This window comes from Trematomus bernacchii, unplaced genomic scaffold (assembly GCF_902827165.1).
Source record: "Trematomus bernacchii unplaced genomic scaffold, fTreBer1.1, whole genome shotgun sequence".
NCBI classification, from domain to species: Eukaryota; Metazoa; Chordata; class Actinopteri; order Perciformes; family Nototheniidae; genus Trematomus; species Trematomus bernacchii.
Window position 1 is genome coordinate 65319 of NW_022987720.1, and position 25437 is coordinate 90755.

The 25437-nt window shown below is 42.9% G+C and overlaps 3 protein-coding genes across 5 annotated transcripts in view; all 3 read right to left on the reverse strand.

The window, feature by feature from the left end:
• LOC117492692 overlaps positions 1-25437 on the reverse strand; it is a 133886-nt gene that overhangs the window by 49005 nt on the left and 59444 nt on the right. The gene's annotated exons all lie outside the window — the stretch shown is intronic.
• On the reverse strand, positions 1547-23658 carry LOC117492776. 3 transcript variants are annotated; one of them, XM_034143165.1, is made up of 11 exons: positions 23431-23658; positions 21909-21977; positions 16551-16657; positions 16396-16450; positions 16060-16254; positions 15826-15894; positions 14737-14819; positions 14580-14634; positions 13698-13723; positions 3750-3817; positions 1547-1646 (listed from the first exon to the last, which is right to left on the reverse strand). In XM_034143165.1, the coding sequence occupies exons 1-11, from the start codon at positions 23591-23593 to the stop codon at positions 1628-1630; spliced, it is 909 nt and encodes a 302-aa protein (XP_033999056.1). In that variant the 5' UTR covers positions 23594-23658; the 3' UTR covers positions 1547-1627. The 3 variants fall into 3 exon arrangements, with proteins under 3 accessions (XP_033999056.1, XP_033999057.1, XP_033999058.1); XM_034143166.1 differs by lacking the exon at positions 14580-14634 and having other exon boundaries at positions 23431-23653; XM_034143167.1 differs by lacking the exons at positions 3750-3817; positions 14580-14634 and having other exon boundaries at positions 23431-23649.
• LOC117492775 lies at positions 4356-6080 on the reverse strand. Its single transcript, XM_034143164.1, has one exon. It carries the CDS (start codon positions 6072-6074, stop codon positions 4356-4358), a length of 1719 nt encoding a protein of 572 aa, XP_033999055.1. The 5' UTR covers positions 6075-6080.

Sequence of the window (25437 nt, forward strand, 5' to 3'; positions counted from 1 at the left end):
TTATCGCGGGCAAATCACGAGCCGATCACGGGCCGACCACGGCCCTCGTGTTTCAAACTGTCCAAAATAAGCTGCTACATCTGTAGGCGACCGCCTATTCATCCATGTGTTGGTTGGATCCGTTCTAAAATCCTCCATGTGTCCAGGAAACTTTAAAAATAACGGTAATTGATTTTCAACTCATCACTCAGTTACTTAAGGTTTTTTTTTTTTCATATAAATGTACTAGTTTTGTAGGCTACTGGTCATGTTTGAATTTATTTACCTAAGACATAATAGTAAATAGATTTTTGTTTTAAAGGTGACTTTATGAACACTTTTATGCATACTTGTGTTGAGGATGGAGTAAAAATATCATTTATCATTATTATCCTATTTTTAGGTGTGCAAATGTCACCAGAGTCCGGCATTTAGGGCTTCTGTTTGTAGAAAGTTCCAGTGAAAAATAATAACTTGAGAAATCTTATGTGCACCCCCCCTACCCCCCGTTACCAAAACATGGACCAACCAGTGATCATCATTCTTTGGGTATAAAGACAGATTTATTCTGCAACCAAAATCTGTGACAATATAAAATACAATTATTCAAAGTGATGATTAGAAAAATAGAGAGATTAAGAATAATACAAAAGATAGAATGCATTTTAAGAAAACCCCCTACCTGAGTTGCGATGTGGAGTCAACACAAGACCCTTCCTCAGGGTATGCCTAATTTCGGGCATCTGCCCTTTCTCGGCTACTTCATTGTTCACGCGGCGGAGTATGACTTGAATTTCTTCATTCCTAAAAAAATATGAGGGGTAGAAAAACATGTTATCACATGATGGTCACATAAAGTCAAGGGTAAAATATACATGTTAACGATTTTATCATCAGATTTAGATCTACAAAATCTTTCGGATATTTCAATAACTATATAATTAATGTTGAGTTTGACATTTACCTCAGACAGCCCACTTCTAGCTGCTTACAGACAGATTGGATGAACCAGCTCCCCTTAAATTTTTCTCTTATAGCATTATGATCTTCAACAGTGGCATAATGAAAAAGAAAATCTGCTTCCTCAGGGATGGATGTCGAGTCAGAGTCATCAGCCAGCATCTGCTGCCCCTGGCAGGCCTGGATCAGGAACACTTTGGGCTTGGCAATGAGGGGAGATTGAGTTGCCATGAAGGTTCTCCTTATTTGTTTGATAGGGAGGAGCTGCCCATCAATCCCCGATACGTTGCCCTTGTTTCCATGACTGAGAACACAGCAGATGAAGGCATCGCCATGCTGAGGAGCCTCTAGAAGATCGGTGAATCCGCTGTGAGTCCACTCCTTGACATTGAGCTCCTGCAGCTGAGAAAGGTTGCACTGAGAAGCAAAGCATACCAGCGCTCGCTCCATATGGTCCTTGGTTTGGTCTTTACACATCAGCACTCTGAACCCCAGCCAGCTGAACACCTCTGCCAAGCTTTCTGCAGGGAAATAAAACCTAGTTAGGCTTCAACAGGCAAAACCGGGATGATAATATTAATCTGTCAACTCAGTAACATACCCGCATCTATATCGGTTCCATGTCTCACGTCACCATTCCAAAAATGTGCGTTGTTTATGATCACGCAGAGGCCGGTTGGCTGGCTGTTCAACTCATACTGCCCGTCCTGAAAACAACAGAAACAATTTCACACAAACACAAAATGATGAAACTTACTAGAATGGATTAGGGCTGGGCTATGTGGACAAAATCAAATATATTTACACATTAAGGTTTTTGATTAATAATAATAGCTATGTGGATATAATACCTGCTGCAGATAATTAAATATATTAATACATAGTCCAAAAGTGGATGCAAGTACTCAAAACAAACAAACTCCTTTGAGTTTACTCTTTTGAAAAAGCCCGCTTTCCCCTCAAAAATCATCCCACTCAAAAGATGGCGGAAATGTTCAAGATGGTCACCAATGATGACTTGGAAATGTCGTTTTTTTTTTTACATTAAATCACTGTCACTTGCTCAATAATTGATCTTGGTGTGAAATCATACATTTAATAACAACGTAGAAACAAAATTCAGATGTCAGGAAATAATGACTCAGAAGTTGTCGAAGCCAGTGATTCTCAAATGGGGGTACGCGGACCCCTGGGGGTACGTTGGGGTACTGCAGGGGGTACGTGAGATATAAAAAAAAAAAAAAAAAGGTTAATTAAAAAAATACCATGCATGATTACAAAAATAATCATAGTACAATAAGTTAAATAGAAAACACAATTTTATATAAAATATTCCTAGAACCACCAAGGGTTCAAGATCCGTTCTTGTGCTTTTCTGGTGCTTAACTGGTTGTTCTCTGTTTTTATAAGTGTGTGGTCACGTTCTAGTCACTTTGCTCTGCGCTACTGCTTGTTACAACTTGCCGTACTCGCCATTAACTGTTATTGCTCAGGTTAATTTCGCCCCCCTCCGACGTAAGCGTGAAGTATTGGTTATTGCTGGGCAGCCAAGTGGGGACAGCTAAGAACCGGGTTTCGGTACTGAAAGCTGGCTCCGCTGCGGTGGAAACCGGAAGAACCAGAGCTAAATCAGGCTCTAGCCCGGAACCACGCCGAGCGGGAAGCCAGTTGCAATATTAGATTTTATTACATGGCTTAGTTGAATACTCGATTCTGATTGGTCAATTCAGAACACGTGACACGTTGTTAATCCAGAACAGACAGACCGCTGTCAAGGACTTATTGACCGTTGTTAAGGAGGCTCACATCTGCACAAAGAAGTCCGTACGATTTAACTGTATACAGTTTGGCTGCAGTTTGCTTTTCGAACTGACAAGACAAGAGCGACAAGAAAACAGCAGAGAAGTAACGGGCAGAAACCCTCCTTTTCACGCAGCGGTCCAGACATATTCAAAGCAAAACATATTCAGTTGCCAGTTACTTTGGCATTAGGACAGGGATATCTATATACTTTCCAAGGTTTGACATAATGAATTGTGCTACTTTTAAAGCAAGCAACGATGTTTTCAAATCTGTAATCAAAAAGCTCCGCCTTCCTGCCGTTGCTACGTTTTTCAAACGGTAACAACGGACTATTTTTCTTAGCGGATGCATGTCAATTTAAATCAATACAATAATTTTCTAAATCCATAAAAGCATTTCAATTAATATTGGGGGTCATATCGTTACTTTGTTGAGAATGTGGCCATGTAATAAGCGGGATAATGTGCAGCGAGGTGGTCATTATGGGTAAAAGAACACCCGACAGGCAGATCAGGATCCCGACGCGTAGCGGAGGGATCTTGATCTGCATGATATCCCTTACATAACAAATAGACATTGAAATGGAATCGTGGTTAAAAACGTAGCAGCACTACAGCAGGGAACGTGGACATGAAAGTGAACATGAAGTGAGATGTCTCACTATGGGATGCGCCTCCCCGCGTATGCCTCAGAAGCATCAATCTCATTACGCCAATCCTGATTGGCTGGTGATCTTGACGACCACGTCAGGGAATCCACCCACCCTTTAAGTAGCTTGCGCTACGACGCAGCGTCATTCAAAATAAGCACCTCTTCTCGCTTCGCCTCAGCAAGAAGGGCTGTCTGGTGAGACATCTCACTTCATGTTACTCTGAGAACTGGGGTTACGCTAGTAACCTATAGTTCTCATTCATAACACTTCGTGTCAATGTCTCACTATGGGATATTGAGACTCCCGTAGTGCTAGACTTGCTTATCTCGAAAATCACCAAAAATCAGTACTCAACTGGTAGAACTCTGTTCCAACACGGGGCCCAGCACTGCATGGGCCACACATGGAGCAGAGACATCCAATCTGTAAAAAACGGACAAAAGTGAGCAGTGAAGACCAGCTTGCTGCCGCACAAATGTCCTGGATGGAAACACCCTTAAAGTGGACCTATCATGCTATATTTGAATAATATAGTATAGGACCATACCTATATAAGGCATATTTATACATGCATTTTAGCCATGCCTCATTTTGCTCAATTTGACATTTTTTAGCTCTGTGTTTGCAAGGGCAGATTCTGTGAGAACAGCACCATCTACTGGCCTGGCATATGTACTACAGCATCTCCAGCGCTTTCGAACGGCAATGGCCGTGTCTGTCTCCTCCTGATTGGTGGAGTTGGCCCAATAGCCGTAGCGCCACCGTCCGGACGTCAGGACAGTGTTCAAATCTGGATCAGTTTTTATCAGATCCGTTGCAGCCCCTTTTTTAGAGATTTGCGTATGGAGGAAAATAGAGAGGGTTGTGTTTTCTGACACCGAGGACACATATTCATGTATAAAAGACGTACAAAAGTGCATTTTGCATGATAGGTCCCCTTTAAACAAAGCCCAGGACGTAGCTAGGCCACGAGTAGAATGAGCACGCAGGCCCGTTGGTGCCTGCAAACCCTGACTCGTATAAGCCAGAGCTGTTGCTTCCACAATCCAGTGGGAGAGTCGTTGCCTGGTAACGGGCTTGCCCTTATGAGGGTTAGCCCAGGATACAAAGAGTTGGTCACTGCATGAGACTCTTTAGACCTGTCCATATAGATGTGCAAGGCACGAACTGGACACAGCAAATTCGGCCGCTGTTCTTCAGAAGAACATAACGGTAAAGAAAATGCTGCAAGGTCAATGGGGGTGCATGAGCCAACCACCTTGTGCACAAAAGCAGGGTTAGGCTTCAGCAACACTCTTGCTTGCCCCGGGGGAAACTGAGTGCATGAAGGATGTACAGAGAGCGCATGAATGTCGCTGACTCGCTTGGCGGATGCCATAGCCAGCAACAACACTGTCTTCAGTGACAGGTGTTTCATGTCAACTTCTTCCAGGGGTTCAAATGGAGGTCGAGTGAGCCCATCTAAAACCACTGCCAAGTCCCATAAGGGCACCAGTGACCTAGAAACAGGGAGGAGCCTGCGAGCCCCTTTCATAAAACGGCAGACCAAGGGATGTTGGCTAGCCGTCTTTCCCTCAAAACCCACATGGCATGCAGCAATAGCAGCCAGGTACACTTTAATCATAGAGAAAGCTCTGTGTTTATCAATCAAGTCCTGCAGAAATGACAAAATCACACCGACAGGACATTGAAAAGAGACGTGTCCCTTTTGGAGGCACCACTCCTCAAACACCCTCCACTTACAGTCATAAAGAGACCTGGTGGAGGAAGCCCTTGCACTCTGAATAGTGTTTATCACCTTCTGAGGAAGCCCCACTGTACTCAAATTATACCACTCACGGCCAGGCCCATAGTGCCAAGCGTTCCGGATGTGGGTGAAAAATCGTCCCCCCCGCCTGAGACAGTATGTCGGCTGCACGCACAGCAGCTGATATATCTCCGCCAGCCAATACATTGCAGGCCAGTGCGGAGCTATCAGGATCAGCGTGTGGCGATGCTCTCTCACTCTGGCCAGAGTCGGAGGTATTAGAGCCAGGGGTGGGAACGCGTACAGAAGGACCGGCGGCCAAGCGTGCGCGAGCGCGTTCACGCCTAACAGTGCGTCTAGACAGCGCATTGAAAAGAACAGCTGACACTGAGCGTTTTCTTCTGACGCGAACAGATCCACCGCGGCTCGGCCGTAACGTATCCACAACTGACTCACAATTGTTGGATGCAGAGTCCAATCTGCATATAGTGGTGCACCTCTGGACAACAGATCCGCTCCGAGGTTCATCACCCCCGGTACGTGCGTTGCTCTCAGAGAAAGGAGACGGCCGCAGCTCCATAGTATCAGTTTGCATGCCAGCATGTGTAACTGGAGAGAACGCAAACCCCCTTGACGGTTTATATACGATATTGTGGTCGTGTTGTCTGTCCTCACGAGGACATGATGTCCTTTGAGAAAAGGCAGAAAGCGTTTTAGGGTGAGAAACACCGCTAAAAGCTCCAGATAGTTTATATGTGACCGTTGGAGATCTCTGCTCCAGAGACCCCTCACAGGTCGACCTTCGTATATATACCTCCCCAGCCCGTCAGACATGCGTCTGTGGTGACCACTTTCCGCGATAGGACAGTACCCATAGGCACACCCCGTACTAGGAAAGCCGGGTGCAGCCAGTGGCGCAGTGCCATTACACATTCCACAGTGACCATCACTCTCCGTGCGCCATGACGCACGGGGCCAGTCTGAGGGCAGCTACCCAGCGCTAAAAATCCCTCATGTGTAAGCGGCCCAGTTGTACCACCAGGATGGCTGACGCCATGAGCCCCAGCAACCGCAGACATGATCTGAAGAGAGCATATTTGCGTGGCCGGAAATGAGCGAGGCAAGCCCTGAAGGCTTTCACTCTCTCCGCTGACAAGCGGGCTGTGAAGGACACTGAATTTAGGCATAAACCCAGGAAGAGTACAGTCTGAGCTGGGGACAACATGCTCTTTTCTGTGTTTATTACGAAACCCAGGTCGAGCAGGTGTTTCACGAGGATATTCGTCTGCGTAATAGCCTCCTGCTCCGACTGTACAAGAAGGAGCCAGTCGTCTAAATAGGTTGCCAGACGAATGCCGTGCTGTCTTAACGGGGCGATTGCTGCCTCCGTACATCGTACAAACACCCGTGGACTGAGAGACAGGCCGAAGGGAAGCACTCTGTACTCGTAACAGACACCTTGAAAAGCGAACCTCAGATATTTCCTGTGTGGATAATATATCGGGATGTGAAAATACGCGACTTTCAGGTCGATTGATGTGAACCAATCGCCCTGACGCATGAGACGCAGCAGAGGTGCGTGAGTGAGCATCCTGAACTTGTATTTTCTGAGGTATTTGTTCAGAGCCCTTAAATCCAGGATAGGGCGAATTCCGTTCCCTCCCCGTTTGGGGACGAGGAAATACCTGGAATAAAAGCCACTATTTGGGGGGCACTATAGTTATGGCCTCTTTTTTTTTCTAACAGCGAGAAAATCTCCTGCTCTAGAATACGGGCCGACTCTCCCCGGGCTTGTGAATGCACAATGCCCGAGAAGTGAGGGGGAGTGACAGCGAATTGGAGCCTGTAGCCCCGCGATATCGTCCTCAACACCCAAGCTGAGCTTGTGAGGGCTTTCCACCTCTCGCTCATGAGAGTGAGAGGAGAAGTAGCCTCTGCCCTGCTGTCGGCTCTCTGTGCCTTTATTAGTTGTGTTATGGGGCCCTCTAGTGTCTGAACACGATCGTACCCCTGACTGACAACCTCGGCCGACACTGCGCATGCGCGAGGTGATCTGCATTGACAGACTCGGTTACCGCTTGCTGAGGGGGGCGACAGCTTATTATTTTTCTTATCATTATTTCTGACTGCGCCCTTGGCTTCAAACCTGGAAACGACAGTGAAATATGCTTCATTAAAGAACGTGGACATGTGCTTGTGTGACTTAAACGGGCAGCAGAATCTGCTGTCTCCAACATAAAGTCCACCTTCCTCATGGCGCGAACCGGATGTCGTTTGGACATCACACGAGGCGACGGGGAGTCGGGGGCATGGGTGGCCTCCGGAAGCACAGTCCAGCGCAAAACAGGTGGAGCTGGAGAATGGGGAACTTCCAGCTCTTCCACCGAGGAGAGGAGGGAAGGCTGTCAGGCTGCTCTCTTCTTCTTCCTCGCTTGATGACCGAAAGTCTGGGCCGGCTGAGCCGGTGCACCTGCTGTCGGGGCTGGGGACTTCCTTGGCCAGTTCGTCCTCGCCTCATGCCTGGGCGGGTTTTGAACCGGGGCGGGATGTGGCTTTGGCCGTTTCGGGATCTTAAATTGGGAGGGTCGCGAGGCAGCCTGAGCGAAGGTCTGTCGCGGGGCCGTCGGAGGCGGCGGCTGGACCTTCTGGGGAAGACAGAGCTGGAGAGCCTCGTCTTCTCTGTTTTTGGCCTCACACCGCTGCTGCATCGAAGCCAGAGCGGTGCCGAATATGCCTTCGGGGACAATTGGCATGTCCAAAATTTCCTCTTTCTCCCTGTCTGGTAGGTTCGTCAGGTTAAGCCACCTGGCTCTCTCCTGCACTTCCATGATCCCAAGTGATTTACCCGTGGCTTGGACTGCACAGCGCTGCACGCGGAGGCAAATGTCCGTGATCGCGGTAATCTCGTCCCACACAGCAGGCTCAGGTTTATTCACCATGTCCTCGCACAGCTCTGCAGTCAGCATTGACGAGACGTTGAGCGCCCTGACAGACAAAGCCGCCGCTTTGTAAGCCCGTTCGGTCATTGCTGACTGAAAACGATCCGCTTTTGCCGGCAGTGTGGGGCTCCTATTGGACGCCGAAGACAGCCGCGGTTGGAGGTGGGCTGCAACTAGCGGCTCCATGGGAGGCATGCGAAGCAAGCCGAGTTTCTCCATGCCCTCGAAATCCAGAGAGGAAGCTCCTTGGATCGGGGACTTACTGCTGAACGGGTGGTCCCTCCACGAGACAAACACCTCGTCCAACAGCTCCGGAAAAACTGGGAGAAGCTGTCTTGCCATCCTCGCAGCCTGGGGCAAATTCTTCCCTTCGTAGCGAGATCTGGTGGTCTCCTTCACTACTTCAGGCCAGGGGATGTCCAGCCTGGATGCAGCGCGTTGGCACACGGCTTGCAAATCCATGCTGAGACGGGGCGAAGCTGGTATGCTTTCGCCCAGAGGGGCAGACACAGCATCAGGCTTGGCAGCCTGAGCGGATGAAACGAATATATCATCCTCATCCTCGTCTGAGTCGGATATGAGAAACTCCGAGGTACCCTCGTCGTCATCCTCCATATAGTCCAACTCCAAGACGTCCTCCACGGGCGGAGCCACGGTGAGGTCCAGCTAGGAGCCCCAGCTAGCCTCAGCGCAAGTCTCAGCCTCAGCGCACGGCTCAGCCTCCGTGGTGGCTTCCCCCATGTCTCGGTTGCCGGCCGGCATATCGCTAGACATGAAAGGGTCTCGTCCCGACAGGCTAGCTTGGCGTGCTAGTCGTCAGCGGAGGCTCTTGACGGTGAAGCGGGCACAGTGTCCGCACGAACCGGGGGCGTCGATAGCTTTCCGGGCATGTTCCAGCCCAAGGCAGGACGAGCAGACCTGATGTGAGTCCGTGCTCGATATTTTATACCCGCAGCCGCAAAGTCGAGCCTCAGAGCCTCCGTCTCCTCTGGTGTGAGGGAGAGAAGGGTCCATCCTCGATAGCCGGAGTGCCGACTTGGAGGGACGAAACAATAACTGGTATGTTACTGTTCAATAATCAAAAACCTTACCGTTAAAAAACGGCGGGGCAGAATCGAGTATTAACTGGTGTGTTAATATTCTAATCTATGCGAAGCAAGTGTAGCCGGCAAGCGTCCGGCAACCGAAAGTTAGCTTAGAGTGGTTCAGTCTATGGACAGTTAAGCTAGCCAGGCTACTGATAATTTAGAGATGTGCTCCGAAGCGAGAAGAGGTGTTTGAATGACGCTGCGTCGTAGCGCAAGCTACTTAAAGGGTGGGTGGATTCCCTGACGTGGTCGTCAAGATCACCAGCCAATCAGGATTGGCGTAATGAGATTGATGCTTCTGAGGCATACGCGGGGAGGCGCATCCCATAGTGAGACATCGAACGAAGTGTTATGAATGAGAACTAGCCAACAGCTCGATGAAACCAGCGCACCTCCAGAGACATCTCAGCACCAAACACCTGTGTCATGTTGGTAAGCCACCGGAGTTTTTCAAGAGAAAACTTGCTGAGTACAGATCCTCGCAAGAGATGATGCGAAAAGCCTCCACAGCATCATCCAAAGCACTGAGGCATCGTATACAGTGTCTCTTCTCATCGCTAAAGCCAAAAAGCTGTACACGATCGCTGAGGACCTACAACTCCTAAATAGTTTCATTGCAGTGTTATTACAGTTTGTTTATAATTCACATTTTACAACGTTCTTTAAAAAAAAAGCTTTTCATGCATTGTGGTCACTACATTAGAGACTTCTAATTTAATGCTGTTTTCTTGTTTATGCATGGGGTTTAGGATGGTATAGTTGTATCCGCATATTTCTCTTGCGTATAGCCCTTTTTGCCACACGAGGCCGTAACTACACGATAGAAACGGACCCCGCAAACGATAACGGGTCCAAAGGTGGATAGATCTGGGAACAGAGCGCTCTGGGGGGTCATATGGCTCCGTGTGATCGCCTCTATACGATCATTTTGTGATAATGATGACGCAATAGCCCTGCCTCCCCCCACCTCTGCTGCTCACCCCCGCAAAAGTAAACTGCACACTGAATTCAGATTATTTATCTTTATCTCGATATGGACATAAACGCGAGTGAAGTCTAATCTGACAGGACGGAGACACGCAGCTCCTCCCGCTGTGATGCAGCGGGAGCAAAACACACACTTCAAGTCAGATAATCACCCTTAGCTATTTTAATTACCTCTCAAACTACCTACACTAGTTATAAATATGTTTATTTTTACTGTCGGGTCACTCATTACTGGATCAGCTGCTGCATGAGACAGACACTGACGCTGTCAGAAGAGAGGAAAAAGAGAGGACAGGCTCCGTGTATTTTATTATTATATAGAGTCGTTATTCATTTGTTTTAAAGCTTAATAAATAACAAATAAGACCTTTGACCGGCACTTTTATAATTTTGTCCGGAAGATTTAAACTTTTACACACGTTGACCGGCGAAAAACTCTGCCCGGTTCCCTCGGCCCCCACCACGGTGAATAAACAGAAGGGCAACCATGACGACCATGCTTCTTCGCTGCTTTTGTGGAGGAAGTTACAGCGCCACGTACAGGCTCGGCATATGTACTGCAGCTTTTTCCAGCGGTTGGAGCTAAACGGAGCTGTCTCGTGTGAACGGACACTATCCGGTGTATATTGCGTGTGGACAGAAGTTTTTTTGCGATTGCGATTGCGTTAATCCTATGCGTTTTGCCGTATGCGTTCCCGTGGGGCAAGCACCTAAGAGTGGCTGTAACAGAACATAACAGGGCACTCTCTGTCCTGGAGGTGTCATGCTTGCAAGCATTAAAATGAAGATCTCAAAATACTTTATATCAATATTATGTTTCATTGCATATTTGCCTCATCTTTTACTCTAGACAGCAGCTGATTTTAAGTTGCTACGACAGACACTTACACAATATTACCATGTCAGAAATGTAAGAAGATATCTAGTCCCATTTTAATTTTACTTTTTACCTTTACTATTCTTAACTAGTTTGAATCTTACCCTAACAGTATTACAATGCTACTATTCTAGATGTTAATAGGATAATAAGTATGTTTTGTGTCTTTTTTACAAAGGCTAACTAAAAACCCTGACGCATGCATTTTAACATTAGGCGTGTTCACACCGCAGTACTTTTCCCACTTTAGTTCCGATATAGTTCACACCAAAAAGAGCTGGAACTAAAATGTGTTCATCAGAACCTTTTTTACCCCCTTTTCCGTCCCTGCTAGAGAGCAGGTACTTTCGTGGGAGAAAAAGGTTCCTATTTCTGATTGGCTGGGCGGAATGCAAACCACGCCCCGTAAAACTCCCAAAAAGTTTTGTAAAGCCGCCATTTTATTATCCTCGCATTAGCATTATTAGCCAGTGGCGAGCCGTCAGGGCCCTCTAGGCCCTCTGTGAGGGCTTAAGATATTCTAAAAAATAATATTTGAAAACATTAAAAAAAAAAACATTTTCTTTTAAATATTATTTTTTATATTTTGTTGTTGTTACATTTTTCATTAGTTTTACCGAAATAACTTGATTTAATTGTATTTAAAATAACATTTCCAAATAAATAAATCCTTCGAATCTGCCTGTTCAGTTACGGGCCGTCTCCACGGCAGCGTTAAAAAATCTTGAAACGCTTCTGCCCATTCACTTTGAATGGGGTGACGTCACTTTTTTTCGCTTTCGCCGAAATGCATTGTGGGCAGGCGAGCGGAGATTCTCAGGATTTTCAAGATCCAAAGTTGAACAATGTTCAACTTTTGAAGCTGAGGAGGAAGCGTCAGCCAATCAAATCCCGTGTACGCAAATCTGACAGTTCAAGCTCTAGCCAATCAAACGGCGTGTATGCTGGGAGAGACAGACCGCAGGTCATTTCCTCATATTCCAAAACATGGAGGAGAAATTAGCGGTAGCGAATCAATCACCCGGTGCTTTATGACCAGACCTACCGGGATATAAACCGGAGGAGCCAGGCATGGAGGGAGGTGGCAGAGACAGTGGTATGTTTTCGCCTGTTTTGGGGAGTTTATATCCAGTTTACTTCGGGCTTTTTGGCTTCATATGTCGCGGGCGGGAGATTCATGTGATTGGTTGATCGCAAAAAAATCCCCAAGCCTCAGATACGCCCACCTCCAAGATTTTTTTAACGCTGCCGTGGAGACGGCCCGTTACTGTTGGAATGTGAAGGGTTAAATGCCGTCTCTGCGAGTTACTGTGAAGACGGGAGAGCTTGTTGGTCCCTCTGTACATTCACAGAGGGCCAGCTATAGTAACTCAATGAGAGAGTAATGTCAAATGACAGTACAATTGACCAATCATATCTTCCCTCTAAATGGGTGGGCTTTATTTTTGCGGACTTTATGACAAGTTCCGCCTGCTGTGAGGTTTATACATGTGGTGGAGTGACGCGTCCTAAAACCCGGAAGTAAGCTGCGCTCGGGTTCCCTCGACAGAAAAGCAATGGGATTTCTCCATAGGATTTTGGAAAATAGTTCGAAATAAGGTCTGTGGAACGAACCTGTTAGATAAATGCATGTTTTGTTCAGTCGGATAATATCCACATGTCTACCCTACTTTTATTATTTTCTAATCATAAATCTAATCGATAGATTTATGATCGATAGATTTATGATTAGCATAAGTTTGTTCATGATGGCTCACTTCAGTGATAGTGATGACATCGTTGCGAAATTATTAACCGAGCCATTTTCAAGATTGAGTTACAATGATACATTGGAGTGGCAAAGGATCAGCTGCATGACCCCGCCATCAAGTGCTTCATCCAAAAGGACAGGAGGATGGACTTTGTGTTTAAGTGATTTGATCATCAAAGGTAAGCCTAAGTCATTTTCAATGTGGGCCGCTGTGCCGACGCAATTCATTTGTAATTGTGACTTGGCTGTGGGTGCCCTGTCATGATAGGTGTTTATATAAATGGTGTTGTTTTGTGTGATAGAGGGTCGCTGTCATTGATGCGTTTTGCACCCCGGGCCGCTGTTTTGATATTCCGCTGAAGTATACGCTGTGACGTAATAACTCTTCTTTTTTTTTTTCGAGGGAAGGGAGGGGGGGGGTCAGAGGGCCTAGGTATAAAAGTCACGGCTCGCCACTGTTATTAGCATTAGCATTAGCCCAACGCACAAACGCTGAGATACTAACTTATGACAACACAAAAGAAAACATGGGAGCGGTGGAGATGAGGAGGTGTCGGCGTTCTGGCGATTTACTCGGAAGGCTTCAGTAGAAGCTGCTGGGAGTCCCAGCAGCTTCTACTGAAGCCAGTCCCCAACTCCGGGGACTTCCGGCCGGGGACTTCGGGTGGCAGTATACGCCGTGAAGTTGTTTGCGGCCTGCCAGTAAACCCAAAGCAGAAGAAGAAGAAGTGACGTCAGCGGCTTCATTTGCCTAATCCTTCCCCAGGAACTTATTCCGGTGTGAACGCGATCGGTACTTAGTTCATGAGAACTAAAGAGTTCTCATGAACTAAGTTCTGATGAACCTTTGTGGGAAAAGTACTGCGGTGTGAATGCGCCTAATAAGTGTGCTTTTTCAATATTAGGTTATCTCACCTCCTTTCGCATTTGTGGCTGATTATCTGCGGGAATAAGAGGGAAACAGAAGGATACTTTACAAACGTAACATTTTAAAATGTCAACTTCACAGTAACACACATTTGGCATGCGTATTAGTCATTTGCGGGGCCGGTTCTGACCAATTTGCTGCCCTAGGCGAGATTTTAGCTGGCCCCCCCCCCTGCCAGAAAATCGTAGAATAGAAAAAGATAAAAGTATCCAAGGAATACACAACAGAATATATAAAGAATAAACGAAAAATCTCTACAAAAGACCAATACACTACAAAAACAGAAACTTATTGACATAGGTAATATACATCAAAAAGGCTTCAAATGTATTCAGTATTGTATGAACATGTTTTAATAGGGGGGTGTACATCACATCCTCTAGGGGGGGTCCGGGAGTATGCACCCCCGGGAAGAAATGTTGAACATTTTAAAGTAAAATTCTTCAATCTGGTGCACTTTAAGCACACAATTACTATTGATTAGATGTAGGGGGTACAACTCTAAACACCCATATGAAAAAGATCGGTTTACATTTTAATAACCAAATAAGTATGTGAACATAACCAATAACCTATCATAGCCAATACAAAATAAATGTAACTTATTTTATTTTTGTTGTTCATTCATATCTTATTTTACCGAGTTAACATTTATTTATGCATATTTTTTTATCTCTCCAGTTTTAAACTATATTTTTGGTTTACTGTCCTATAGTATACATTGAAATGATTTCAAACCTGTTCATCCCAATAATTATAAAAGTGTGCATTGGAAATAATTTGTTTACATAAATTGCATTTATCTCTCTCGCTCGCTCCCACGCCCACTTTGGCTATGAGCTGCGGACGCCTGTGTAGGCTGTACATACCCCTGGAAGGGATGCCGTTATTCACCCCTGTGGGGGGGGGCTGTTTAACGGGCTTCTGAAACAAAAATGTTATATAACAGAAATATTGAATGACTTAATTAAGGCCTAGTTTCTATGTAGCCTCTATTAAATCTCACATTTTAGTTTGAAAGCTCACCTGATTTTGTATCATTTCAAAGATCCCCCTCCTCAGTTTGGATGTCAGTGACCGGATGTCTGAGTCGCTGCATAAATCTGCCTCTGAAACAACACGGTTTATTGTATCTCTGCTTTTAAAGGTCCCATGTCATGCTTTTCCAGTTATTACCCGTCCCCTTGTGTGTTATGAAGGTTTTTATGCATGTAAACGGTCTGCAGAGTCACAAACCCTCAAAGTACACCCTGTAGCGAGTAAAACTCTAACACAGACCTGTCTATGCTGCCCCAGAACGCCTCGTTGGAGATTTCTCTTTTTCTTCCTGGGTACAGTGACGTGCTCATATCCAAATGGACCCATCCGTGGAGCTTCTCACACACACACACACACTCTCTCAGCGGCGAAACCGTGACGCGCTGGGGGGTGTGTGTGTGCTAGTGGAGCCTCGCAGCGGTGAAACTGTGGCGTGCTTACACTGTTGGTGAGCTGCTTTTGGGGGTGTGTGTATGTGGGGGGGGGGGGGGGGGGGGGGGGGGTGCTAGTGGAGCCTCGCAGATGGGGGTGCTGCAGCCCCCTCAGCAACCCCCCCTTCCCGCGTCCATTCGCGATGTCTCGCAGATCCAACGCAGCAAGCAGGAAATGAACTCAGCTCACACTGTCCGCTCCTCGCAACGTCCCGCCAACACGGCACCCAGACCCCACGCAGCATTCTCATCCGTTTGTCATTACTGGTGTCATTTTCTGGTTGCTAACAAACGCCATTGTAACACATAATCACTGATGTTCCGCTGTTACGGTGGTGGACTCATCAGAACAGAGTGGGCGAGCTGACTAATCAGAGCACAATGGGCTCACAGGGAGGGGGGGGCAGGAGCTCCAACAAGGCTATAGGACAGAGAGTGAATACACATACTATACAGAGATGCTGTATGAGAAACCAATGTGAGTTTGGAAAATTGCACAATGTAAATCTATTCTAGTAGACCTCAACAATGGAATTATGATCAGTAGAAATGGCCATGACATGGGACCTTTAAAACTGAAAAATAGTACTATAACTATGCTAATGGTTTATTGTCAATAGTCACCCTCTATAAAATGGCCACTTACCTTGCAGAACTTTAGCAACATCCTGGTGTTCCTCCTTTATTTTCTGCAGTGAATCTGACATGACTTCACCTGTAGGGAAACAAAACAGACAGGCAGATTCAACACATGGAATCCGTGACAGTGACAGTGGTTTTGAAAGGGTGTAACTCTCCTTAGGAAAGTGGTTTGGTCTTTATTGATAAAGATTCATAGAAACATGTACGAAGATATCAAGTGGAAGAGTGTGAGATTCACCGTGTGCTCCTTCAGGACAGTAATCATCGCGGGGCGTCGTCACATTCGTGACTGATTCCTGGTTTGGCTGATTCTGGATGTTTGCCAGAGAACAAATGTGACCATCAAGGAAACTCTGCATATCCTTCATGTGGGTCTGCATCTCCTTCAGGATAGGGAGGTTATCAACCAAAACCCCGTTGTCTGTTAGAGCATCTGAGAAGGAATCGGGTTGTGCTTGTAAGGATTTGGATTGCAATATTAACAGTTACTTATATTTCCTATCATTGTACACAAAACAAAATGGCAAGTGTGTGCCAATGTGAAAGTGAAAGTATTGTTAAAGGCTGCACATACCCTTGAAATCACCTGAGATGTCTTTCATTTCTCTTAGAAGCTGACCAACAGACTTAAGACATAAGAAAATATATTATTCAAAATAAATAATGATTTAGTGATTCGTTTTAATCTTTGTCATCTTTAATAAAATGTAACAATTTTGTTCAGCTCACCTGTTTGTGTATTATTTCAAAGCTGAGGTCCTTTTGTTCAGGAAACAGCTGATGCAGTTCTGCTCCAGTCAGTGACCGGATGTCAGAGTCGGTGCATAAATCTGCCTCTGAAACAACACGGTTTGTTTTATCTATGCTTTTAAAACTGAAACATAGTACTATAACTATGCTAATGGTTTATTTTCAATAGTCACCCTCTATAAAGATGGCCACTTACCTTGCAGAACTTTAGCAACATCCCGGTGTTCCTCCTTTATTTTCTCCAGTAAATCTGACATGATTTCACCTGTAGGGAAACAAAACAGACAGGCAGATTCAACACATGGATTCCAATGTAAATACTGAAGTCATACAAAGCTACCTGAAGTGTTGACAAGCTCAACTCGAAAGACGAAGATTGTGAGAGGAAAACGAAAGTAATCTCTGATGTGATCGAAGCACACGATATGTGCTTGATTTCAATTATTTGGTAAATTATTAAAAGATGTAGATAACGTTATCCGTCAATCAATCAACTAAAACAATAGAATATTCTAGAAAGTATTTCCAATCTACCTTCGTAGTTCGCATACAATACCCTCCGTCAGCGCTGAGCCGAAAGTGAAAGTTAAAGATAAACGATGTTTACTTACAAGGAGCCTCAAACTGTGATTGGTCGCTGGAGCAGCGTGATTGACACATCTGAAGTCCCGCCCTCTGAAACCCATTGTTGACATTTTTTACGCATTACTCTCTGTCCAAACTATGGGGCCAATGGGCCAACTGCGGCCCATTGTCCATTTTGAAATGGTCATCAGCAAATTCTAAAAGTATAATGAAATATGGCCCCAACTTGTGCTTGACTTATGTTGAACTTTAAGAAATGAGTTGCCAACCATTTTTATAACAACATAAATTAAACCCTATGGAAATCTGTGAATGCTGTTTGTTTTCTTAAAGCGTATTCATGTATCAAGCATAATTGACCTACATTTATAACTTAACTTATTAGGCAATATACCTCACCTGAGGGGCCCAGCCGTTCCTACGTTTTTCTGTATGCGGCCCTCAGTGTATTATAATGTTCTGGCATCTATATCTACAGAGAGAGGAGATCATTTTGTTTGCTATGTGGTGGCTAGGGTTGGAAGGATAACTTTAAAAATGTAATGCGTTACAATTACTAGTTAACTGTAAAAAAAAAAAAAAAAAGTCATATTAAAAGTAATATATAAAGAAATCTGAGTATCACAGTATAAAAGTAATGTAACCTGATTACTTTATGTTACTTTTGGATAACTTCAATTTCAAATGTAATACAAATAAATACAAGATAAAATAAATATCGGTAAGATGTGTTTTAATTTAGCATATTGTGTGACCTTAAAAAATAAGAAACCAAGAAATGTAGTATCAAAAAGGTGTCCTCTTATACTTTAGGCTGTGGGATTACGAATAGCATAGTTTACAAATGCTGTTTTGCTGGGGGGGGGCAACAGGGGCCAGTGCATGCAGGAAAAAAAAACAACACTTGTCATCTCCGACCAGCGGCTGTTCCCTTTTTAATTCAAGTCACATTCAAGCCTAGACGTTGACAGACTAAAAATCCCAAAACCGCAGGATATTGTTGCTGTAATCTGAAAGAAGAGAAACCCTCAGCCTGGGATGCAGAGACCCGGATGTACAGTAGAGATTAAACTGTTCAGTGCCTTATATTCAGTGTTGCAGCAAATACTGTTTATGTCATTTAATTTAATTGTAACTTAGTAACTTAAACAAGTACTGTAAATATAAAAAAGTACTACTGAAACAAAGAACTGTAACTTAAAGTTACTGTAATAAATACCTGTACAGAACAAATACCAATTTCATATTTATTTTACGCAATTACTTTAAACTGTCTTTGTCTTTTTTAACCCGCGTTTATTGTGCCCCTCTCATAAGAATAACTACCACCCCTCCCCCTGTAAAATTGGTCTAGAACCGCCACCGCTAATAATAACATAATAGTTTTGAGTCTGTGGTGATTTGTGTTCACATTGTTTGCTGAGCTGTCGATATCTCGTTCAACTCAACGTTTTACAGTAGCCTAATCTGTTCACCTGCAGGTTGGTACAGCTAAACTCAGAGGTAGAGACACAAACAACATGTTATGGTAAGTTTAGCTTTACATTATCCTCTTCAGAAGAAGACTGCACAGGCATAGTTCACCATCTTTAACACGTTTGTTTGAGGCTAAAACAATGGTGTGGTAATGGAAAGGTTTTTGTTTGAGACAAGCGAAATTGTAAAAGTGTGAGGAAATAAAAGCAGTTGATGGTCTCTGTATCTAAAACTTAAAATAGATCAGATTCTTTGAAAGGTAAATATTAAAACCACAATTGAATAAGCTTTTTTTAAAAGACAATAAAGCTGTTATCACTTTGCGTTGATTTAGCTCAATAAACCCCTAATGTATTCCTCCTTGTTGACTTGTATATAAATATACTTGAATAACAAAAACGTTTTTTTATTAGTTGATGGTCTAACAATTGCAAGTTAAAGAAGCTGGCATTTCATTGGAGTCTTCCTTATACTACTCACAAAATATCAGTATGTGTTTAACTCTAAGATGATAGTATCGGATGTTCAGTTGTGAGCATGTATTAGGCTACATCAACAGAAATAAAACAATTCTCATTTCATGAACAAAAGCCTTAGAATCCAAGAATTTATTTGACATTTTTATTTCATGACTGCTCCTCTGCATGTGACTTACATTATTGGATGCTCAGTTTTGATGGCTGCATTTTACCACCAACCACGTGAATATCCATATAAAATATATAAAAGCTTAAATAAGCTTCGATAGTTTAAATAAAACTTACCTCTAAAACTGATTGCGATTCAATTTCCCTGCCACAACAATGAGGTTACATTTAAGATACAAAGAATGTAAATTAATCCAAAAACCGTATCATAACGTTTGTTAGATTCCTATAGGTTTTTTTAATTATCAGTGTATTATTCATTTGGGTCAACACTATTCTTGAACTATTTATGTCAAAAAGATACATGTTCCAGCTTCATGATGGATGTCATATAACCTATATCTAAAAAAGGACTTCAGACAAAGTGATTGCACCTGCTGTAACGGCAGTTTATAGAAAGTATTAAGTATATCGTCATCACACATAACATAAACTCTGGGAAACAAATCTTTAGAATTAATTGCAGCAAAAATGTACATTCATGCATGAAAACCAAATATACTGTGCTGCTCATTTTATTCTAATATTTGCAGCAATAATTACATTTCTGGCGGATGTATGTATTCGAAAGGTAATCTTTTGGCAAATGACTAAGCTTTGTTGCACTCTTTAATCACTTCCTTTACATTCATGTCACAATACAGTAGAGAAACCACAGTAGCAACTGGAGAAATATTACACAGATATAAATAATTGGACTACAAATTAGTAGCCAACCTCTCTTCTCAAAAAGGAGAATACAATTAAGTTTTCAGATTATGGTAGAAGAGTCAAATCAAAACTGTCTGATAAATCACATTTTGACTGCTTGACTTGTGTTGTTAGTGATCCATTACACTTTTACTTGAGAGGAAAAATTAATCTTTGAAGGTACAACGCCCCCATACAGAATATTGTCAGATTTTAGTTTAGTTTATTTATTTTTTTCGAGCGTGTAAAACTAAAGAAAATACAAATGAAACAAAAGGTGATACAGACATGATACAGTACTCTACAAATGAATGCAATAACAAAACAAAACATTTAATTGATAATTGAACAATCTGTAGTATCATTGTCTGATATAAAATAAACAACAAAGCTTGAGCCAATTGAATGTCCGAACATTTTCCATTTTCCAGAATGTCCAGCAGCCACAACCTGGGCATTTGGAATGGGGATCTCTTTTAAATATTTTGTTATCTCGCAAACAACAGCTCCATTTTCTCCACAGTGGAGCAGTCCATGTTTCGTCTCGTGGAAGAAAACGTTGACTTGCAGCTGAACGTTAGCTCCTTGTTGCACATTTGGAATGAACTTGGCCTCATATGCGTGGTGCATCAAAACCAGAATGACAGGTTTATTGCCTGAGGACACAAAAAGAGGAGGATAAATGACATAATTAGGGAGTTAGAGATTAGAGATTAAAGCTCTAATGTAAGGTTTGGTGTGGAAAGCAATCCTAATAAATTATAAATTATAATCAAAACATGTAGCTTATTTGTTTAACCCTTACTGTAGATGCATAATTGGGTCTTTTTTGACCCGGTGAGGTGGTTTTCTTAGAGTATCTTTGTAAATACATTTTTTATCATTTCATATTCCAGCTATTCCTCAAAAAACATGTTTTGGATATCATGCCATTCAAATTTTAAATTTAAATTTTAGACATTTTAAGAAATTGTAGTTTTTGTATTACTACCCCAAGCTTCCATAAGTGGGTCAAAAATGACCCGCATGCATTTTCTATGGAATTTCGTTTTTTTTCAAAATGTAAAAAGAATGTCTAAAATTATAAATAGTGAAAAAATAAATATAAACTAGTGTGAACCAAAATATTATACAAGGGATTTTTCTTAACCAAAATGACAAAAATGGCATAAAACACATATTATTCTAATACGGGTCCTTTTTGACCCACTTATGGAAGAGTGTAGGGTCCAGTCACTCGTGCATCTAAGGGTTAATCATAAATATCAATATACTGCATATTCCTTAATAAATACATCAACATTTTGATAACCTGGCTACAGATGGAGCATCTTATTTCAGACAGTTTGAAACGCGAGGGTCGTGATTGGGTCGTGATTGGTCCGTGATCGGCTCGTGATCGGTTCGTGATGAAGAGCCGGCCCCCAGTCTGACTTGATACCGCCCCCGTGATAAATAAATTTAATTATTGTGAAGCCAGCTGCAATGGATCATTGATCCACCAGGGGGTGCAGTGGGGTTCCACACTGGAGCTCATGTGAAATCAACTTCGATACAGTAAACTGGATGTACAGTATGTCTGGTACTAATGTATAGCGGATCTTTGTTAAGATCCATATGTCACGGATAGGATCATAGTCTGTGCTAAATAAGACATGTAATCATTTACAAAACATCACCATGTTGTTATTTAACAAAATAATGCTCACCTGATTTTGTATCATTTCAAAGATCCTCCTTCTCAGTTTGAAGTTCTTTAGTCCAGGAAACAGCTCGAGCAGTTCTTCTCGAGTCAGTGACCGGATGTCAGAGTTGCTGCGTAAACCTGCCTCTGAAACAACACGGTTTGTTTTATCTATGCTTTTAAAACTGAAATATAGTACTATAACTATGCTAATGGTTTATTTTCAATAGTCACTTCTTCAAAATGGCCACTTACCTTGCAGAACTTTAGCAACATCCTGGTGTTCCCCCTTTATTTTCTCCAGTAAATCTGTCATGATTTCACCTGTAGGGAAACAAAACAGATTCAACCCCCCCCCCCATCACTCATCTGTGATAATTCGCCTACATTTCTTGTATTAAACCCTTTGTAATCATATTTCACCCAAATGCTCCTAAATAAAAATTCACCCTTATTACAAATGCATTGAAACTTGACATTTACACTTATTTTCAGTGAATAATAATAATATTATGACTCACTTCTAGCAGTTTCAACACATTTTGTTCAGTCGCTAGAGCAGGGGACCCCAACCTTGTTGACAGTGAGAGCTACCTGAAGGACCCGAGGAATATGGAAGGCTACTTGTTTGACATGATCTTTATGAAGAATATACATTTGCAATTTTCCTTTAAATAATGAATATTATTAATTGAATAGGCTAAGAAAATGATCTTTACTTTACTGTTTCCAATGGGCGTCACCTTGTATTTAAAAGTAGTTTTATTTTTTCAAATTGAAATAAAACTGTATTGCACCCCAATCTTTGTTTGTACACACTAGTTTCCCTATTTGTAAGCAGCCCCTGTAGACACAGGATTTAGTCAGTCTATTTATAAATTAACTCTGAATGTTGGATTTCCTTTATTGATCCTGAAAACACATTCTACACGGGGCGGGAAATCCTGCGGCGATGCACGTACTGTAACGGCGGTTTATAGAAAGTATTAAGTATATCTTCATCACACATAACATACACTTTGGGAAACAAAACTTTAGAATCAGTTGCAGTAAAAATGTGCCCATCGTACAGGGCAAATGAAAAGTGTAACCGGGGTGAAAAGGGTGTTACATTTACTTAATTATGAATATTGTTGCATCAAGGCCGAAAATTAGGATGAGCGGCAACAGTAAAAAAGGTTTTTTTCCCCCCCAGATCTGGCGCCCTAGGAGACCGCCTATTCATCCATGTGTTGGTTGGATCCGTTCTAAAATCCTCCATGTGTCCAGGAAACTTTAAAAATAACGGTAATTGATTTTCAACTCATCACTCAGTTACTTAACGTTTTTGTTTTTTTCATATAAATGTACTAGTTTTGTAGGCTACTGGTCATGTTTGAATTTATTTACCTAAGACATAATAGTAAATAGATTTTTGTTTTAAAGGTGACTTTATGAACACTTTTATGCATACTTGTGTTGAGGATGGAGTAAAAATATTGTTTATCATTATTATCCTATTTTTAGGTGTGCAAATGTCACCAGAGTCCAGCATTTAGGGCTCCAAAGTTCCAGTGAAAAATAATAACTTGAGAAATCTTATGTGCACCCCCCCTACCCCCCGTTACCAAAACATGGACCAACCAGTGGTCATCATTCTTTGGGTATAAAGACAGATTTATTCTGCAACCAAAATCTGTGACTATATAAAATACAATTATTCAAAGTGATGATTAGAAAAATAGAGAGATTAAGAATAATAAAAAAGATAGAATGCATTTAAAAAAAATAACCCTACCTGAGTTGGGATGTGGAGTCAACACAAGACCCTTCCTCAGGGTATGCCTAATTTCGGGCATCTGCTTTACTGGACAATCTTTCCCGGCTACTTCATTGTTCACGCGGCGGAGTATGACTTCAATTTCTTCATTGCTAAAAAAATATGAGGGGTAGAAAAACATGTTATCACATGATGGTCACATTAAGTCAAGGGTAAAATATACATGTTAACGATTTTATCATCAGATTTAGATCTACAAAATCTTTCGGATATTTCAATAACTATATCATTAATGTTGAGTTAGACATTTACCTTTCACAGCCCACTTTTAGCTGCTTACAGACAGATTGGATGAACCCGCTCCCCTTCGTTGGGCTTCTTAAAGCATTATGACCTTCAACAGTGGCATAATGAAAAAGAAAATCTGCTTCCTGAGGGATGGATGTCGAGTGAGAGTCATCAGCTAGCAGATCTTTTAATAACACCCCAGGTCCCTGGCAGGCCTGGACCAGGAACACTTTGGGCTTGTCAGTGAGGGGAGATTGAGTTGCCATGAAGGTTTTCCTTATTTGTTCGATAGGGAGGAGCTGCCCAATAATCCCCGATACGTTGCCCTTGTTTCCATGACTGAGAACACAGCAGATGAAGGCATCGCCATGCTGAGGAGCCTCTAGAAGATCGGTGAATCCGCTGCCTTTTAAACATGTATTGTATACCTGTGGTGTTTATTTTTATTATTTTATTATCTTTGCTTTGTAATGCCTGTTGTAAAATGCCATTATATAATGTGTTTTTACTGTATTTATTCATAAAAAGTATTTTAATTTGTTTTGTAAAGCACTTTGAATTGTCACGTACAGAAAAGTGGTATATAAATAAACTTGCCTTGCCTTGCCTTGCCTTGCGAGTCCATTCCTTGACATTGAGCTCCTGCAGCTGAGAACGGTCGCACTGAGAAGCAAAGCATACCAGCGCTCGCACCATCTGGTCCTTGGTTTGGTCTTTACACATCAGCACTCTGAACCCCAGCCAGCTGAACACCTTTGCCAAGCTTTCTGCAGGGAAATAAAACCTAGTTAAGCTTCAACAGGCAAAACCGGGATGATAATATTAATCTGTCAACTCAGTAACATACCCGCATCTATATCGGTTCCATTTCTCACGTCACCATCCAAAAAATGTGCGTTGTTTATGATCACGCAGAGGCCGGTTGGCTGGCTGTTCAACTCATACTGCCCGTCCTGAAAACAACAGAAACAATTTCACACAAACACAAAATGATGAAACTTACTAGAATGGATTAGGGCTGGGCTATGTGGACAAAATCAAATATATTTACACATTAAGGTTTTTGATTAATAATAATAATAGCTATGTGGATATAATACCTAAATAGTGCTGCAGATAATTAAATATATTAATACATAGTCCAAAAGTGGATGCAAGTACTCAAAACGGGGGGTTACGTATTGTAACCCTAGTTATATAAGCACAGCCGGAGCCCTCTACTGGACTCTATGGGTACTACCTTATCCTGCGTGCATTCTCCCACTGAGACTTCTATAGACGTAGCCGGCCCAGGGCGGGCCTGCCTGAATGCGCGAGCATCACACCGTATAAAAGGAGGCCTCGCCTCCTGACTATCATCCTATACCTCTCTTCAGCGAGCGGAATAGGACTGACAGTGCCCTGAGTAGAGGGCTCCGCCTGTGCTTATATAACTAGGGTTACAATACGTAACCCCCCGTTATATCTCTCACAGGCTCCGCCCTCTACTGGACTCTATGGGTACAGTGGGTGGAGCCCTGATGTATAGGGCGCACTGTCGTCCAACAACACCATTCCACCCTACTGCCCCTGACCGGCTTTTCTGGTCAGCAGCTGCTGCCCCACATTCTCCTTTAACCTGTTAAACCCTGAGCCTGTTTTTCAGGTCTCAGGCTCGAAAATGACATTCCCAGAACAAATGACCATATCTTCCCTTCTAAAAGGGTTAAATTAATAATCTTTTTTCTCAAAGTAATG

What these genes read in the sequence shown, in the direction of transcription:
- LOC117492776 (XM_034143165.1), bottom strand. Translation starts at nt 23,593, where the DNA reads ATGTTTTTCTACCCCTCATATTTTTTTAGCAATGAAGAAATTGAAGTC. An exon ending in TGTTGCTAAAGTTCTGCAAG is followed by an intron (nt 14,820 to 15,825) that starts GTAAGTGGCCAT and finishes GTGTTGTTTCAG; the next exon opens with AGGCAGATTTATGCAGCGAC. An exon ending in AGCCACAAATGCGAAAGGAG is followed by an intron (nt 3,818 to 13,697) that starts GTGAGATAACCT and finishes CGTTTTTTACAG; the next exon opens with ATTGGATGTCTCTGCTCCAT.
- LOC117492775 (XM_034143164.1), bottom strand. Translation starts at nt 6,074, where the DNA reads ATGTGTAATGGCACTGCGCCACTGGCTGCACCCGGCTTTCCTAGTACG.